General features: G+C 36.9%; 1 protein-coding gene across 2 annotated transcripts in view; it reads right to left on the bottom strand.

The window, feature by feature from the left end:
- Positions 1 to 8,193: 8,193 nt before the first annotated feature.
- Positions 8,194 to 16,151, bottom strand: part of Piwil4 (piwi like RNA-mediated gene silencing 4) — a 43,366-nt gene continuing 35,408 nt past the window's right edge. For both annotated transcript variants that reach the window (XM_077797686.1, XM_026396120.2), the window contains 5 exons: positions 12,515 to 12,582; positions 11,014 to 11,167; positions 9,266 to 9,391; positions 9,008 to 9,155; positions 8,194 to 8,310 (listed from right to left, as the gene is read on the bottom strand). In XM_077797686.1, the coding sequence (XP_077653812.1) occupies positions 8,194 to 8,310; positions 9,008 to 9,155; positions 9,266 to 9,391; positions 11,014 to 11,167; positions 12,515 to 12,582 (613 nt within the window). The remainder of the gene's footprint in view (positions 8,311 to 9,007; positions 9,156 to 9,265; positions 9,392 to 11,013; positions 11,168 to 12,514; positions 12,583 to 16,151) is intronic.

The raw sequence follows: 16,151 nt of genomic DNA, 5'->3' as shown, positions 1-16,151 counted from the left end.
GGGCCTTTTTCCTCTTAATTCCTTACATCTCTAATACTTGTTTTGTGTGTGTGTGTGTGCGCGCGCAAGCATAGTTTTTTAAAATTTTTTAAAAAGTGAGAAATCTAGAGGAAACACCTTAATACCTTTATATTAAGAAGGATCCTGACAGGAAATAGATGGCAAAGAGAGAGCAAAGAAAACCACAAGACATAGTGCTGTACCCCAAGGGCTGAGGATAACCTTAGTATATGGGGGCGGGAGGCACTCCTAACAGGAATCTGCATTTCTGCTGGGAAGGAGTTGGGGGAATAAATTGCAACCTCCCTCCTCCCTCTCCCTTTCATTTCTATCCCCAGATGGTAACAGAGAATAACCTGCATAATCTGGAATCAACAAACAATAAAGTTTTTTTCATTGCTTTGTTCATCATTTAAAAAATAAGTACAACTTTACAAATAGAGTTAGAAATTGCCTTTGTTGGCCCATTCATTACATTCTCATTTGGTGTCTACTTTTTCTGTTTTGTTTTTAAATTTTTATTATGAATGTGCACACTGCATTCCATTGTTTTGGTTTTTAAGATTTTTGTATATGTGTTTCATGTTGTGTATATAATTTGGTAACTTGAGTTTTTTCATTTGATAGTATGCTTTCAAGATATATGCATGTTAGTATATACTGATATGTTTCATTCATTTTAACAGCCTAATAGTATTCCACATTCTCTATCCATTCTGCTGATGGACATTTATGTTTTTACTAACACTATTCTGGGCTGCAGTGAAAAACTTTGAATCCCAGATGGATTATAGGATTTCAACCTTCTCAACTTTACTTGATATTGCCAAATGACTCTCCATAATGGTTGTACTAATTTATATTTTCACAAGTAACCATGTGAGTTTCTGTTTCTCCATGTTCTTACCAACTTTCAATATTGCAGATTTTTTAAAAAACAGTTTTCTTTTTTTATTGTAGATTTTATACATTAACAGTTGAATCAAGATTCTTGCAGGTCAAACATCCTAAAGGGAAAGTAAACAGTCAACCAAAGACAGAGTGGTATTTGCCCACATCATTTAAGGGATTTCACCCCCAAAAATACTGAAGCTTATTAACAGGCTAAAATTCAAAGGGAATCCACTTCATTAAGTCTCCACATTCTGCCAAATGACCCCTGAGCAGCAAAATTACCCTAGTTAAGAATCCCTGCTTTAAGCTCTTTCGGGGTAGTAAGCACATTTTCTTTTATCTCTGAATTCCTGGTGTCCAAGACCTGCCTGACCTTGTGAACCAAAGGGAACTTGGCTGGGGGCAGGCTGGGGCTGATGAAGGAAGGTCTTGCATAAGAGAAGCTATCTTACTTGGATCTGGAAACTACCAAGGAATCATGTAATCAGCACTCTCCGACAGAACTCTTTGTGATTATAGAAATGTTCTATGACTGAACATTGCAAGACATTGGATAGCCACTACCAAATGTGGCCTTGTGCGAAAAGGTGGACCAAGGAAGGGAATTCTTAAATGACATTTAATTCCAATAATCTTGAGTTTAAACTTCAAAGACTACACGTGGCTAGAGGCTACCTACCATATTGGTGGCACTGCTCTAGGCACTGAACAGCTTGACCCAGTGTAAGCATTACTCACCAAATTCTAGCTGGGAATTGGAAACTATCAAGGTAAATAAAAAACATATTTATATTTCCAGTTTCTCTGGCCATTATCCAAGTCTAAAACAACATTTAGGAATAAATTCAATATTACTACATTTCACTCCACAGAGATGATAGAAGAGGCTGATCCCACTCACTGTAAAGAAATAAGAGTTATACCACCGAGGGGTTTGAAGACAGAGGGTGTTTAAATTCTTAGAATCACCCAATTTATTTTAAGGCAACCTTTCCATGTATCTATCTTTTCCAAAATTTATCCAAATAGCATTTATTGAGAGCCTGTTATATACTATCAGCCAATGAGTTCACAAAAAACACACAAAACAGCCAGAGGCACAGTGCAGACAACTAACTACAATATACTGTGAGGAGAGCCACTGTGGGATTCTGGGTGGGCGTCTGAGATGGGGAGAAACTGCAAAGAGTTGTAAAGTTTGACAATTAGCTGGGTCAGTTTTCTAAACCACTGTCACAAAAACAACAACAACAAAACAAAAAACAGAGATTTTAAAAAAATTTAAATTCTCAAGCTCTTTCCTGAAAGTTCCTAACGTAGAGCTTCCTCATTCTTGTTTTAGTTAATGCTTTTTTTTTTTTTTTGTCTTGCGGAAGTACATTCTTTAGTAATTCTTTCAGTGTGAAATGTCTGTAAGCAGTAAGCTCTCTTACTATATTCAAGTTTTTAAATTTATCTCTCACACTTGAAAGATCACTTAGCTTCACCAAGAGTTTAGTTTCATTATTATTCTCTCTCTTTAAAAATATTATTCCATTCTCTCTATCTATTCAACATAATAGGAAGCCAACAGTCAGTGTCATTGCTTCTTATGGGCAGTCTGCAAGTCTGCATTTCTTCCCTGGAGTCTTAGGATTTTCCCTTTATTTTTGGTGTTCTGCACTTTTAATACTAGTATTAAGTATGAAACTTTCTCATTTATTTTACTTATTTTTTTTCATTCTACAAATGTATGTTTCAATGTTGCAACACTAGTAGACATTACCTCTTTCAAAGTTGCTTCCACTTTCCTTCCTCCTCATTCTTTGCATTTCTTCTTTCTGGAACCTCTACAAAATTTGTAGTGGGGTGTCCAATTTTATAATCTCCCTGTCTCTCTGAACGTCATTCTAAGTTACTTCCTGTAGCCCGCCCTTCAATTTACCAATTTTCTATTCTTTGGTTTTTAGTCTACTGCTTAGAAATTATTACTTCATTGATCCTATTTTTTTTTACTTCATTGATCCTATTTTTTTTAGGATTTCTACTTGATTATTATTTTTTAATCCACCAAGTCCTCTCCATAAAAAGAGCTTACAACTTTATTTTATAGTAAAATACAGTATTGATGGATTTAGAGATAAAATTCCAACAACAGCAGAAATATTTCTCAAATCTCTAAATGGAGAAAGATTTTCAAGGTTTTAAATTCCAGCTTGGCTTTCATAATCTTAAGAAAATAGTGACAATTTAAATATATAAACTGTAAATGTGTGTAGCTTAAAATGCAACAAAATTTGAAAGCATGTAGTAATTGAGGAATATATGGATGACAAAGGGTGACTATCTTGAAAATATAAAGCCCTCTTTAAGTAGATGATAAAAACACAAACAAAACACAAATGGCTAATAAGCATTTTCAAATTATTTTTCTTTCCTAATAATAAAAAATAGAAATAAAAACATAAAAGTAACATCTACTATACTAGCAAAACTTTTTTCTTCCTAGAGAATATGCAAAGCTTGCTCTGGTACCACTTGGAAAAGCACAGAGAGACATTTTGTTAATTAAAAAAAAAAAATTGTGCTTTTCCAAGTGGTACCAGAGTAAGCTTTGCATATTCTCAAGGAAGAAAAAAGTTTTGCTAGTATAGTAGATGTTACTATACTAGCACCTTAAAAGTATTATAACTTTTTGATTCAGCAATTTCACTTTTAGGAATCTACCCCAAGGAACCAATCCCAAATACTTGGAAAGAAAAACTTATGCCATATTTTTACAGCCAAGAAAAATTAGGAACAATCTAGAGGTACAATAGAGAAAGTAATTTGTTACATCTGCACAGTAAAATATCATTCAGTCATTAAAATTATGCTTATAAAAATTTTATGATAAAAATAGGAAAATACTCATACCATAATCATGTGAAAAATGAAGTACGTGAAATTATATATTGTGTGTATACACACATACTCACATATAGAGAGAGGGAGACAGATTATAAATATAGATATGTAGTACTTGTGTTAATCGGCTTTTCATTGAGGTAACTAAAATACCTGAAAGAACAACTGAGAGGAAAGAAGATTTATTTTGGCTCACAGTTCCAGAGTCTTAGCACTCCTAGTCTAGTCACCAAAACTGTTGCTCTGGACCCAAGATGAGGCAGTATATCATGGTAGAGGGGAGAGATGGAGGAAGGCTGCTCCATTTGTGGCAGCCGGGTAAGTGGAGAGACAGGAGAAGGAGGTGCAGGGAGGATGAACCCCTCCAGGGCACGTACCCAGTGACACCCCACCTGCCTACCACTGCCACCCAGTCAGAGCACATGAATGAAGATGGACTGATGAGGTTACCACTCTCAGAATCCAATCTCTTCACCTGCAAACATTCCTGATAAACACAGGAGTTCTAACAGTACAACCAAAGGACTAGAAAAAGAGTATCTATCGAAATGCTGACTGTCTATACTTGGTAGTAGCTGTATTGGTGAGTTTGTTATACCTCTGTATACTTTTTTATACTTTCCAAATAGTCCATAATGTAGATCTATTATTTTTTATAATTTTAAATCAATGATGAAAAAAACTTTTTCAATACATTAGAAGTACCTTAGCTCAGTTCTCTTCATTCCTACCCATCTTTCCAGTAGGAACTGTTAGATTATTCTTGGCCAGTGCGAACATCAGGTCAAATGAGAGTGTTAATTTGAGCAACAAAATTCAAAACATTTGACAACTCCTCTCAGAGTAGTTTACATTTCAAGTCTGAGACCTTGAAGTCTGTTAGAAAGGTTTAAGAGCAAATTTCCCATAGGAAAGCACTGACTAGAAACTGAACATTTAAAAGGTTATAACATCTCAAGGTAAATGATTTTCTTTTTAAATTCCATGTTTTGATTGATGGAGATTTTAAGGCTAAAAATAGACTGATTTTTAATAAAAAACTAAAGATTGATTTAATGGCGATAGTGATTGTGTGAGTTTGGTTTCCCAAAGAAGCAGATGTCACAACAAAATTAGATTTTTCAAGATATTCACTGGGAAAAACTCCTGTGAAAGATGTAGACGAAAGGAAGCAGGATTAAATAAGGAGAGCCTTCAGACTTCAATGCCAATCTGACATTGAAGAAAGGAGAGAGGGAAGGAAGGAGAATTGGTAGTAAGAGCCTGAAACTACAGTGCAGCACTGAGAAAGCCTTGGCCAAGTCAGAGGAGCCCCTGGTAAAGGCAGCCTCAGAGCAGCTCACACTGGGCAGAAATGGCCTTCATCTGTTTCCTTTGCTATGCTCAGTGGAGCTGAGAGCAGCCTAGAAAGAGCATGGTCTCAACATCATCCTGCAGTGGATCCCCAAAAGGCTGTCAGCCAACCCTGCTCCTTGAGAAGGTTCTTTTAAAGGAAGACGTGATTGGTATCCCAGCACAGCAGCCACAGAAATGTATTGAAAGTATGCTTTCTTCCAGAGTCTTCTCCCTACCCCACAAAATAAAAGCAAGACTAAAAAATTTTCTTCAAAAACTTGTAGACTGTAGAGAAACTGTTAAGCTTCTCCTTAAACAGAACTGCAGAATTCAGAATCTAGTACAGCGTCCAGCATATAATGTGCAGGCATTTGTATTTGTTGACTAAATCATGTCATTTTTTTTTCCTTCTCCTCAGGTATAATACTATGGCATCTTTATTAAAGCTGGATACTTTAGGTCTGACATTCTAGTCCTTACAACAACACTACAATGTGGACATTGTTATAACTTTTTATAAGTAGACACACTAAAGCTCAGTGTGGTTAAGTAACTTGCCCAGGATCTCATGGTTACTAGGTGGTAATTTTAGGATTCGGAGTCTACACTGCCTTGAAGTTTGGCACATGCTTCCTCTTCTCTTTGTCCTTAGTAACTTTAAAAAGAAAACTAGCTAATGTAGGTGATAGGCGGCAATCACTTGAAAGCTGAAATGGATCTCAGATATCATCTCTACCCATAGTCTTCAACTCATATCAGAACCATCTGGAAAATCTCAAAAGCATTCAGATGATCAGGCTTCATCCCAGATCAACTCAATTACTGTTTCTGGGGTGGGCCCAAGCATGTAATTTTTAAAAAAGCTTTCTAAAGTGCTCAAGTTTGAGCACCCCTGCTCATATTACAGACTGGGTAACTGAGTCCCAGAGGAAAGTTGTCACATTCAACAGTAAATGCTTTGCAACCTGAGCTCAAATGAAGATCTCTTAGCCCCATGTTGTCCTTTGGCAGTGTACTTGAAGGTGACTTATTTTTCTAACATTTGTTGCATCATATAGTGAAGGTGAAGGACTTTGCTCATAGGACAGTCCTAGAGTGCCCCCTAGTGGGACAACTTGGTAAGGAGTCATTATCTTGGGTAGTACTTGATAGGTAGAGAGAAGGGAGCTCGGCAGACCTTTGCATTGCCCAGTCAACACGCTTCATGTAAGTTTATACATGCCAGCTGCTAGGCACTGGGGCCCCACATCAGCCCTATACTTTGAAGGAAGAAAACAACATGAGCACAAAAGCAAAAACCACCACCAGGGATGGGTGCAGTGACTTGCCTCCACAAACTGGCTATAAATGCCAGTTTCAGCATCTAAGGCACTGCCTTATAAAAGAATCCTGGGAGAAACATCTAAAATCTTATAGTACCTTTTATTAAGGCAGTAGAGTATCGTGATTGATCTCACAGGTTTTCACTGCCAAACGAATATGACAACAAATTCTGGATCCACAATTTATTAATCTCATAAGCTTTGGTGAGTTTTTGGTGGTATCTTTAATCCTTATTTTTATCATCAGTGAAATGGTCATTCTAGCCTATTTCTTATAGTTTAAGTAATATTAAATGTGTATGTAAAGTGGTTGGCACTGTGCCTGGAACCTATCAAGCTCCCCCAGCTTCATGCCCCTCCAAAGGTTGTCATTACTATTACTGGAGTGGACCCATACTGGGTGCATTTCTACCAGGTCTGGACAAAACTCTCAAACCAGGAAAGAATGTTTGCAGTGCAATGATATGACCTCTGTGCTTGTGCCGCTCCAGGCATCAGCTTCTCCAGGGATCAGCTCCTCCTGGTCCCTCAACCCAACCTGTCATCTCCCTCCTGCCCCTCCCTGCAGCTTTCCACAGAACCTTTCCTTGATAAGCAGAATCTGCAACTCTCATCTTTCCTTTATCAAAATATCTTTTGCATGTAGCCACCTTCTCATTTCAACCTGGAAAGGGTGAGAAGGTGAGGAGAGACAAGAAAAGGAGGCTGAGAATGAGAGGAACCAGGAAGGGTATTACACCAGGGGGCTGGGGAAGAGTGTTTCAGATGGGGAAATGATCTTTGGGGCCCAATGCCACAATAGGTATGACAAGGACTGAGAGTGACCATCTTATTTAGCAAAGCAAAAGCCATTAGTAATCTTAACCAAAGCAATTTTTATATAGCAGTGAAATTCTAAAGAGTGACATTCTAATTGGAGTAAGGAATTGGATACATGAAGCACAGACTATTCCCTTAATCTTTTAAGATGGTTTTCTGTAAACATGGACAAAAATGGAGTGATAGCTGGAGAGAGAAATGGTTTCCTTTTTGAGATGGGAGAAATAAATTTATAATGCCAATGGAGAAGTGTTAGTGGGGGAAAAACTGATGATGCGGAAAGGAGAGGGAAGGTCGCCTGCTTTCTCTGATTAGAAGCAAGGTCATCAGTGAGAGTGGCTGCTAGTAAGTGAAATACTGTCCTGTCATAAGAGCAAGTGGTCAGTTCAATCTCATAACTACAACTCAAAGCTGATGGAGCTGTGGTCTAGTGGGTAAGAGCCTTTGCTAAAAGTACTAAATAATGAGGTTCACATGTAATGCCAACTTAAGATTCAAATAACAAATGCATGTGTGATGCTCTGAACTTTATTTTCTCATAATTATTTTAAAACACTCTACAAAACACTCTACAACATTATTTAAGGAAACCTCTATGAACTTTGAAAGGGGATTAGACACTATTTATCTATCATCAAAATATCATGCACACACATTTTCTGAAAAGATCTTTAACTTTGTAGGATTCTATTAGGAGACGGTGTACTTTAGTTCCATGGACCACGATGAGAACTTTCTCTAGCATATAACTTTTTAAACATTAAATAACACACATTTCTTTTTGACTGTTTTAGATTAAGATATTTTATGGGTTCTCCCAGAAGTAACTAAGCTTGATTCCTTTCTTCAGTGACAGTCTCCAGCTTTTGGAAGATCTGGACAAAGTATACCAACAACTTCCTGGATTCTTCAGGTAGTGACACCAAGGTTAGTGTCATCACAGGTAGAAGAGAGAATTGGCTAATTCCAAGTTTGGTTCCTTATGGATGCTTTGTGCCACCAGAAAGGTCAGTTTGTGTGCATACTGACATGGTGCTGGGATACTGATTAAGCCCTGAGGAGAAAAACGTAGTAATCATGATTAAGAGGATGATTTGCTCTTCATCATGATTTTTTCTTCTGAGTTTTTCCAACTATTGGTTATACAGACAAAAGAATGTGTCTCTAGATAAACAATAATCACTTTTAACTGACAATAGGCAGCCTCACTCACTCAGAACTGAAGCTTCCTGGCAAGGTTGGGTGAAGGCTTCACAGTGCTGGGTAGTGGGAGACACTGCACTCAGGCCTGATCTGAGTTTCCTTTGACCTTTTATCTCAAGGGGCTTAGAGCAAACCTTGGCTTTGGACTTTGAGAGCAGCTCTTGGACTAATGCTCAGTACACAGGACAGACATGGCTGTTAGCACTTGCCCACCAGGGACATATGTGCTGGTTTCAACCTCCTCATCTATAACACTGAATTAAGAAAACCTTGATTTCCTCCTAAGCCTGCCTAAGATGATGTATATAATAAAGTCCTCTAATTTATTGTGTCTATTAATAGTTATTACTATTTTGCTTCTATGACACACTGGGTTCCTCCCACTGTGGACTTAAAGAGTCACACATTCATCTCATCTTGTGAAAAGTCAGATTTTTTTTTTTTTTTTTTTTTTTTTTTTTGCCTAGGAATATACAGGAGAACTGGGTACAATTCCCAGATGGGCATCTTGAGTATCATATTTACATCAGTAAGCAGCTTCCACTCACCTGCCAATTGTAGTACATATGGCACAGTTTGAATGTTAGTCTCTGCATGTGGTCAGGCTTCAAGCAATTGTCATCATAGATGACATTGTAGTAGGTGGGACTGACAGTTCCCCGACAGGCAGTCTGACTGATCAAATAGAAGTCATACCTGAAGAGGAATGTGGAAATGGGTATGGGAAAGAAGTCACTTGGGTTAAGGCCAAACCTAAACAAGATGCAGCAAATGCTGGTTGAAAACTGATCTCCAGTAGCACTCACCACTTTGGACGTGTTGCTTCTGCATCCACAATAGTGCCCAAGGGTGGGTTCTGGACAGTATGGTTCATTTCTGTGAAGAATCGTGGCATGCATTTCTTTCTCACCACAATCACTGACAGTCTGCAGCTTGGAACCACAGAGGAAAAAAATAAGAAATCAACTAAAACCAATCCATTCAGCTTTGCAGTTTTGGTTTTTGTTGTAGTTTTATCTTTTAAATTAAAATAAAGAATTTCACTAGAAAAAACACTGCAAAACAGAGAAAGTAAAATCACCCATAATCCGTTCCTGAGAGAGACATACAATCTTTAAGCTAGGGATTGTCCTTCTATGTTGCAAAAGTGCACCATGCCAAGTCATCTGCCTCGTTTATATCACTTAAGACAATGGGAGGAATGATTCACAGGACAACAAACTTGAACTGCATTTTGAGAGAAGATGTTCCAGTATTACCCAAGGAGACAAGTTTTTTTTTTCCATTAGCAAGCACCACTCTATTTTCACCTTCACTCTTTCTCTCAAATTTATCTGAGTAGCAAAAGAAGAATCACTTAGTTTTCTTCTCAAATCATCTGTTCTGAATTCTGTAACACTCACTAGGTAGATGGATGGACAGATCAAATTTATATTCTGGAAATGCTGAATGGCCAAATGTTAATGTCAAAGCCAAAACCAAATATTCACCATTATGGAAGAAACTCTGGGATGCAAAGATCACTTGGAAGTTTTATTTTAAGCATTTTAATTATTTAAAAAATTATGATGAATGTTTTCAGTATTGGACTTTGAAAAAGTTGATACTATAGAGAAAGAAAAGTAACCCCTCATCAATTGCTAAATTTACCCCTGTCTCTCTCGATTACATATTTTCTTTAATTTCTAATCATCTGCCTGAGATACATTCACCTGTGGTCAGTGGGAAGAGAGATTTTGACTCTAAGAGTTTGGCTGCAAGTGACATTGCCACCAACCTATGAGGCTCTCCATTCTCTCTAAATACTATCACGCTGAGATCAAGACTCAGCTCCTTTGTGATTTGAGGCCAAGAAGCTCTGATTGATGGGAATGATGGTGAAATTATATGGGAGAGTTCTATGTGCTTCACTGAAATAAGATGCTTTCCAAATATTCTAAGATGCCAACTTGAGATTACTGTCCTCCCTCATTTTCCATTTCTAATATTTTTACTGAGTTGCCACTTCACATAATCACTGAAGGAAATTTCATACCGAAACACCAAATCTAAAAAAGCAACAAGCAGCAAGATGCTTCATGTCCAAGATGGTCTGATTTCCATATGTGGTTCAGTTTTCATGATACTCGCATCCCTCTCACTACCTCAACTGCACATTAGTGCCTGTAATTCAGACGCATCAGCTCTGTGTGTTGATCTGGGCCTCAAATTTAAAACCAGGAGTTATTTTTTTCCATGGTATATTAATATGTATAATATCTTCACTGGCCATCAGTCCTGTGGGCTTCCTGCTGAGTTCGTGCCAGCTACTCTAAAGGATACCTGCCTTCCTCCAAGTGACCCACCTGGGACCCCAAAGCTTACACCACCTGACTATGTATGTTAGACCACCATGACTCCCCTCCAATCAAGGGAAGATTCATCAGCCATACTGACATGATGCAGAAATGCAGAAAAAAAAACTTAAAGTTATGTTTGCATACCTCATGTCAAATAGCTGCAGCTGAATGTGCTATTATTGGGAGTGTTAGAGAAAAGAACAACCATTTAATACCTGATATTTGAGCTGGATTCTGTTACACTGCTTAGCAGCTGCGGGACTTCATATTCAACAATGGTTTTCAGCTGACCGTCCCCTACACCATCACGATACACAATTATGCGCGCAGGCAAGCTGTGGTTGTGCTTGTACCACTTGTTGAGTGCTCCTGCAGAATTTGGTGTTAGTAAGAAAAGAATGACATGTCCAGTGTCAACACATATATTTACATGTAATTTACTGTTTAAATAACTTGGCTATTTCAGACCATTGTAAAATAGGGTCATACCTAATTTGGGTTGCATTTGCAATAATGTAAAAATGAATAACCTCAGAGGCCTTCCTTCATCTCTGCTCTCTGAAACATCTTAATAGTTTCTACGGCATAATACATTCCTAAATTTACCATATTTCTTTAACTAAATTTCAATATTTGTGCAACAAATCAACATTTGATTCATGATACACACAGATATTACTAAAACCAAATTAATGCTAATTAGTTTCTTCAAGTCTTTAAATCCTCTCAATAGAAACAGGCTAGATGAGTTTATATCATTTTCTTCCCTAATGAGAATAAACATGAAAACATAAGGACTTGGCTCTTCTGCTAAAAACACTTCTTCAACTGACTCAACCAATTCAATTCCAACTCTAACTGATGATAGGATTTCTGAAAACATTCCCACCCACTCTAACTAGAATTTGCCTTAGAATAGAAATCACAGTAACTCACATGCAAAAGAAACATCTAATGACATCTGCTAAAAGAAATTTTCCAGTGTAGAGAAAGTAATAGGATGCAGTAATTCTTTTCATGTATATATTGCACAATTTGTTTTTAGAAGAGTTTATTGTCCAGAAAATTCATTTTTTAGAAGATAATCATATATCTAATATCATTATCAACATGGATCATGTTGATAATGATATTAGATATATGATTATATATATTTTTTTAGGAAAAAAAATTACAACCTCCCCAAAATTTACCAATTGGAAAATGCAGTCTGGAACAAAGATTTGTACATGTCACATTGTTGAGGAACAGCACAGCCAGACCTGGGCCATGGCCAGTGAGGAAACAAAACCCTAGATTTGTCTTTCCATTGCATTCCACTGTGAAGAGGGCACCTTTCCTCATCTGTCACCTCCCCCTTCTTCTCCGGCTGTGCCACACTTTATCTGTTAGCATCTCTACCCCAGGCCCAAAGTCTCTACAGGGTAGGCTTCTTTTGGCCTTCACAGTGCTTACCAGGACCACCAGTAGCCACAAACTTTCCTCCCTCTCAGCTTTTGTTTATCACACACATACATATATAAATGCTGCACAGTCTGACTGTTCGCCTGTATGAGTCAGCATACAGCTTTGGGAAAGTTCTGACTCCATGAAATCTGACAGGCTTAGGGAGTTTGCTTCTACCTATCTGCTCTGATGAAAATATGTGGATGGAATCTACTTTGGGCCTGAGCAAGCAGTCCTTGAAGCCCACCCACATTGTAACCTTTTTAGTACCAGTCATGAAGACTTTTAAGCAATCTGCAATATCAGTTGTTTTCTGAAGGATGCAGCGTGAAAACCACCTACAGTGAGCGAAAGAAAAAAAGTAAAGCTTAATTTCAAAATTTTGCTCTAAACATGCCTTAATATTAAACAAACAAATAGACACTTTGAGTAAAAATCAATGACCCTAATTTTATATATGCTATGTGGTCACGATTATATTAAAAAGAACCTCTCCCCAGAATATGTTTTTTATTAAGCGAAATTAAAGCACAGTGTTAGCATTGAGATTCTAATCCTTGTATATTCACTAGCTTTGTGAACCTAAACCTTAGTTTCCTTATCTGTGACAAGGAGATTTACAGGGCAGTAAGGTAGTTACTACTTTATAGGTTTGTAGTAAAATTTCCAGTAGACAATATAGCATAGTACACCTGTGCCCCGAGCCTTGCGGGGTGCTGCAAAAAGTCCCTCTTCTTTCTTGCTTCACCCAGAACACTGAATTGAGAGATTGAGAGTGTCTGGGAGCAGGTAAAGGAGACTTCAGACCATACTAATTGCTCCATTAGCTGCATCAGGAAGCCCACCCATGAGATGTTTGGGATACCTTGCTATACCCCACCTTCAACTGGCCTAGAAGCACCCAAAATGCTCCATACACACTTTGCCACTTCTACTCCAAGTCTGGCCCCTTGAGCACATCCTACAAGATAGTATGAATAAGTGCCTTAAGTCTACAGGATTGGGAGAAAATACAATAAAGGCTGACATCTTCCCAGCTGGCTTAACTGTATAGGATTGGAAGAAGATACACACAAATATGAGAATTTCTGAGCACCAGCTATGGAAGACAATTGGGAAGCTCTCAGCACTTGGTATGGCTTTCTGGGGTTGAGAGAAGGTATACAATCTTTAAGAACTTCCCTAAGAAGGAACAAGAAGTGTAGGACAGGCACACCAATAGAAAAGATGGAAGAGATCCTCACAATCACTAGTGAAGTCATTTCTCTCAAAGCATGTCAGTAAAGTCTAGGGTGGATGACCAATTCTTCAAATGTGAAGACAGCAATGTAAGACTTCAAAGAAGATGAAAAAAATCAAGGAAACATGACACACTGAAGGATTAAAATAATATTCCAATAACCAATTCCAAAGAAATGATCTAAAAACTGCCTGACAAGAAATGCAAAATAGTTGTTTTAAGGGAGCCCAGTGAGCTACTAGAGAACACAGGCCACTTGATATCAGAAAAATAATACATAAACAAAATACTAACTTCAAAAAGAGAAAAATTGTCAAAAAGAACCAAACTGCTGTCCTAGAACTGATTAACCCAACAAATGAAATAAAGAATGCAATAGATAGCAGAACTGCTCCAGTAAAAGGGTGTTTTCTCAGAGGAAGAAAAAGAAATTTTAGATGAAAAAAGAAAATTCATAGGAGAAAAACTTTAAAACATAAAGAATGGAGAAAGCTTATGGAGTTTACAGGAAATCATCCAAAGGGCTAATATTCTCGATATGAGAGTTTCAAAAAGAGAAGAAAGAAGTGACAAAGTTTATTTAAGAAAATAATGGCTGAAAACTTCCCAGATCTAGGGAGAAAAAGGGACATCCTGCCACATAAAGGTCAAAAGTCCTCAGATCAGCTTAATCCAAAAAAGACAACACCAAGACATGTTATAATCAAACTGTCAAAAATCAAAGAGAATTTGAAAATGAAAAAATGGGCTTATCACATACAAAGGAACCCCTATCAGCAAACTCAAGAGAAACTTTATAGGCCAGGAGAGAATGAGATGATATACTCAAAGTGCTAGGCAGGGGTGAACTAGAAATATTTGCCTAGCAAAGCTATCCTTCAAAAATAAAATCTTTTCCAAACAAACAAAAGATAAGGGAGTTTATGACCACTGGATCTACCTAATAAGAAATACAAAAGTTCTAGCTGAAATGAAAGTTGTTAATTAAGTAACATAAAAATGTAAGTATAAAACTCAATGGTAAAGGTAAATATATAGTCAAATTCAGAGTACTCTAATATGGACATATATAAATCACTTTTAACCCAAGAATAAGGTTAAAGGTTAAAAAAATAGCTATAGCTACAATAATATTAATAAATACCCAACATAAAAAATGTAAATTGTGATATTAAAAACTAAAAATGTGTAGAGAGGAAGTAAAATGTTTTTGTATGTTATATATGGAAGTTGAGTTGCTATCAGCTTTTAAAACTATAAAATGTTTTGTCTAAGTTACTATCTCATAGTAACCACAAATCAAAACCCTTATTACCCACAGAAAAGAGAAAGAAAAATGAATCAAAACATATTAAACCACAAAGGAAAACATATAGAGAGGAATAAAAAACAAAGAATCAACAAAATTGCAAAAACAAAAACAAAATGGCAATAGTATATCAATAATTATTTAAAATGGAAATTGATTAAATTCTCCAACCAAAAGAGAATGGCTAAAAGGATAAGAGAGCCAGGGTAGCTATACTTATATCAAACAAAATGGGCTTTTGTCAAAAAACTCACAAGACACAAAGAAAGTAATTATATAATGATAGTCCAATTTAACAAAAGCACAAACCAATATATATGTAAATATATATGCACCTAACACCAGAGCACCTAAATATATAAAGCAAATATTAACAGATCTGAAGGGATAAATAGACAGCAATATGAAAATAATAGAGGAATTCAATACCCACACTTTCATTAGATGGAAAAATCAATAAAAACAACATTGGAGCCAGTGTGGTTGCAAACGCCTGAAATCCCAGCAGCATAGAAGACTGAGGCAGGAGGATCACAAGTTCAAAGACAGCCTCAGCAATTTAGCAAGGCCCTAAGCAACTTGGTAAGAGCCTGTCTCAAAATAATAAAAAGGGCAGGGGATGTATGGCTCAGTGATTAAGCACCCCTGGGTTCAATCTCTAGTACCTAAATAAATAAATAAATAACATTGGACTACAATTACACTTTAGAACAAATGGATCTAACAGACATACCAAATATTCCATACAAGAGCATCAGAATAATATTCTTCTCAAGTACACATGAAACATTCTTCAAAACAAATCATAACAAGTTTTAACAAATTTATGAGGGCTGAAATCATATCAAGCATCTTTTCTTACCATAATAGTATGAAACTAGATGTCAATAAGAAAACTGACAGCACATTCCTGAACAACCAATATGTCAAAGAAATAAAAAAGGAAATCAAAGTATATCTTGAGACAAATGAAAGTGGAAATACTATACCAAAACTGACGTGATGCAGGAAAAGCAGTTTTAAGAGGAAACTGTATAGTGATAAGTGCCTGCCTTAGGAAAGAAGTCTGCAAACAATCCAACTGTACACCTCAAGGAAGTGGGAAAACAAAAAAAACAAAGGCCAACAAAGTTAGTGAAAGGAAGGAAATGATGGCAGTAGAAATGGAGACTGGAAAAACGATAAAAATAATCAACAAAATGGTTGGCGTTTTTAAAAGGTAGATTGATAAACCTTTAGATAGACTAAAGAGAAACACTCAGGTAAATGAAATCAGAGGCATTACAACTGACATCAAATAAACTCAAAGGATCATACACATTACTGTGAATAATTATTGGATAATTTATAAGAAATGA

This window comes from Urocitellus parryii, chromosome 4, assembly GCF_045843805.1.
Source record: "Urocitellus parryii isolate mUroPar1 chromosome 4, mUroPar1.hap1, whole genome shotgun sequence".
NCBI classification, from domain to species: Eukaryota; Metazoa; Chordata; class Mammalia; order Rodentia; family Sciuridae; genus Urocitellus; species Urocitellus parryii.
Note: the sequence above shows the minus strand (reverse complement) of the source record. Positions and strands in the feature narration are given on the sequence as shown.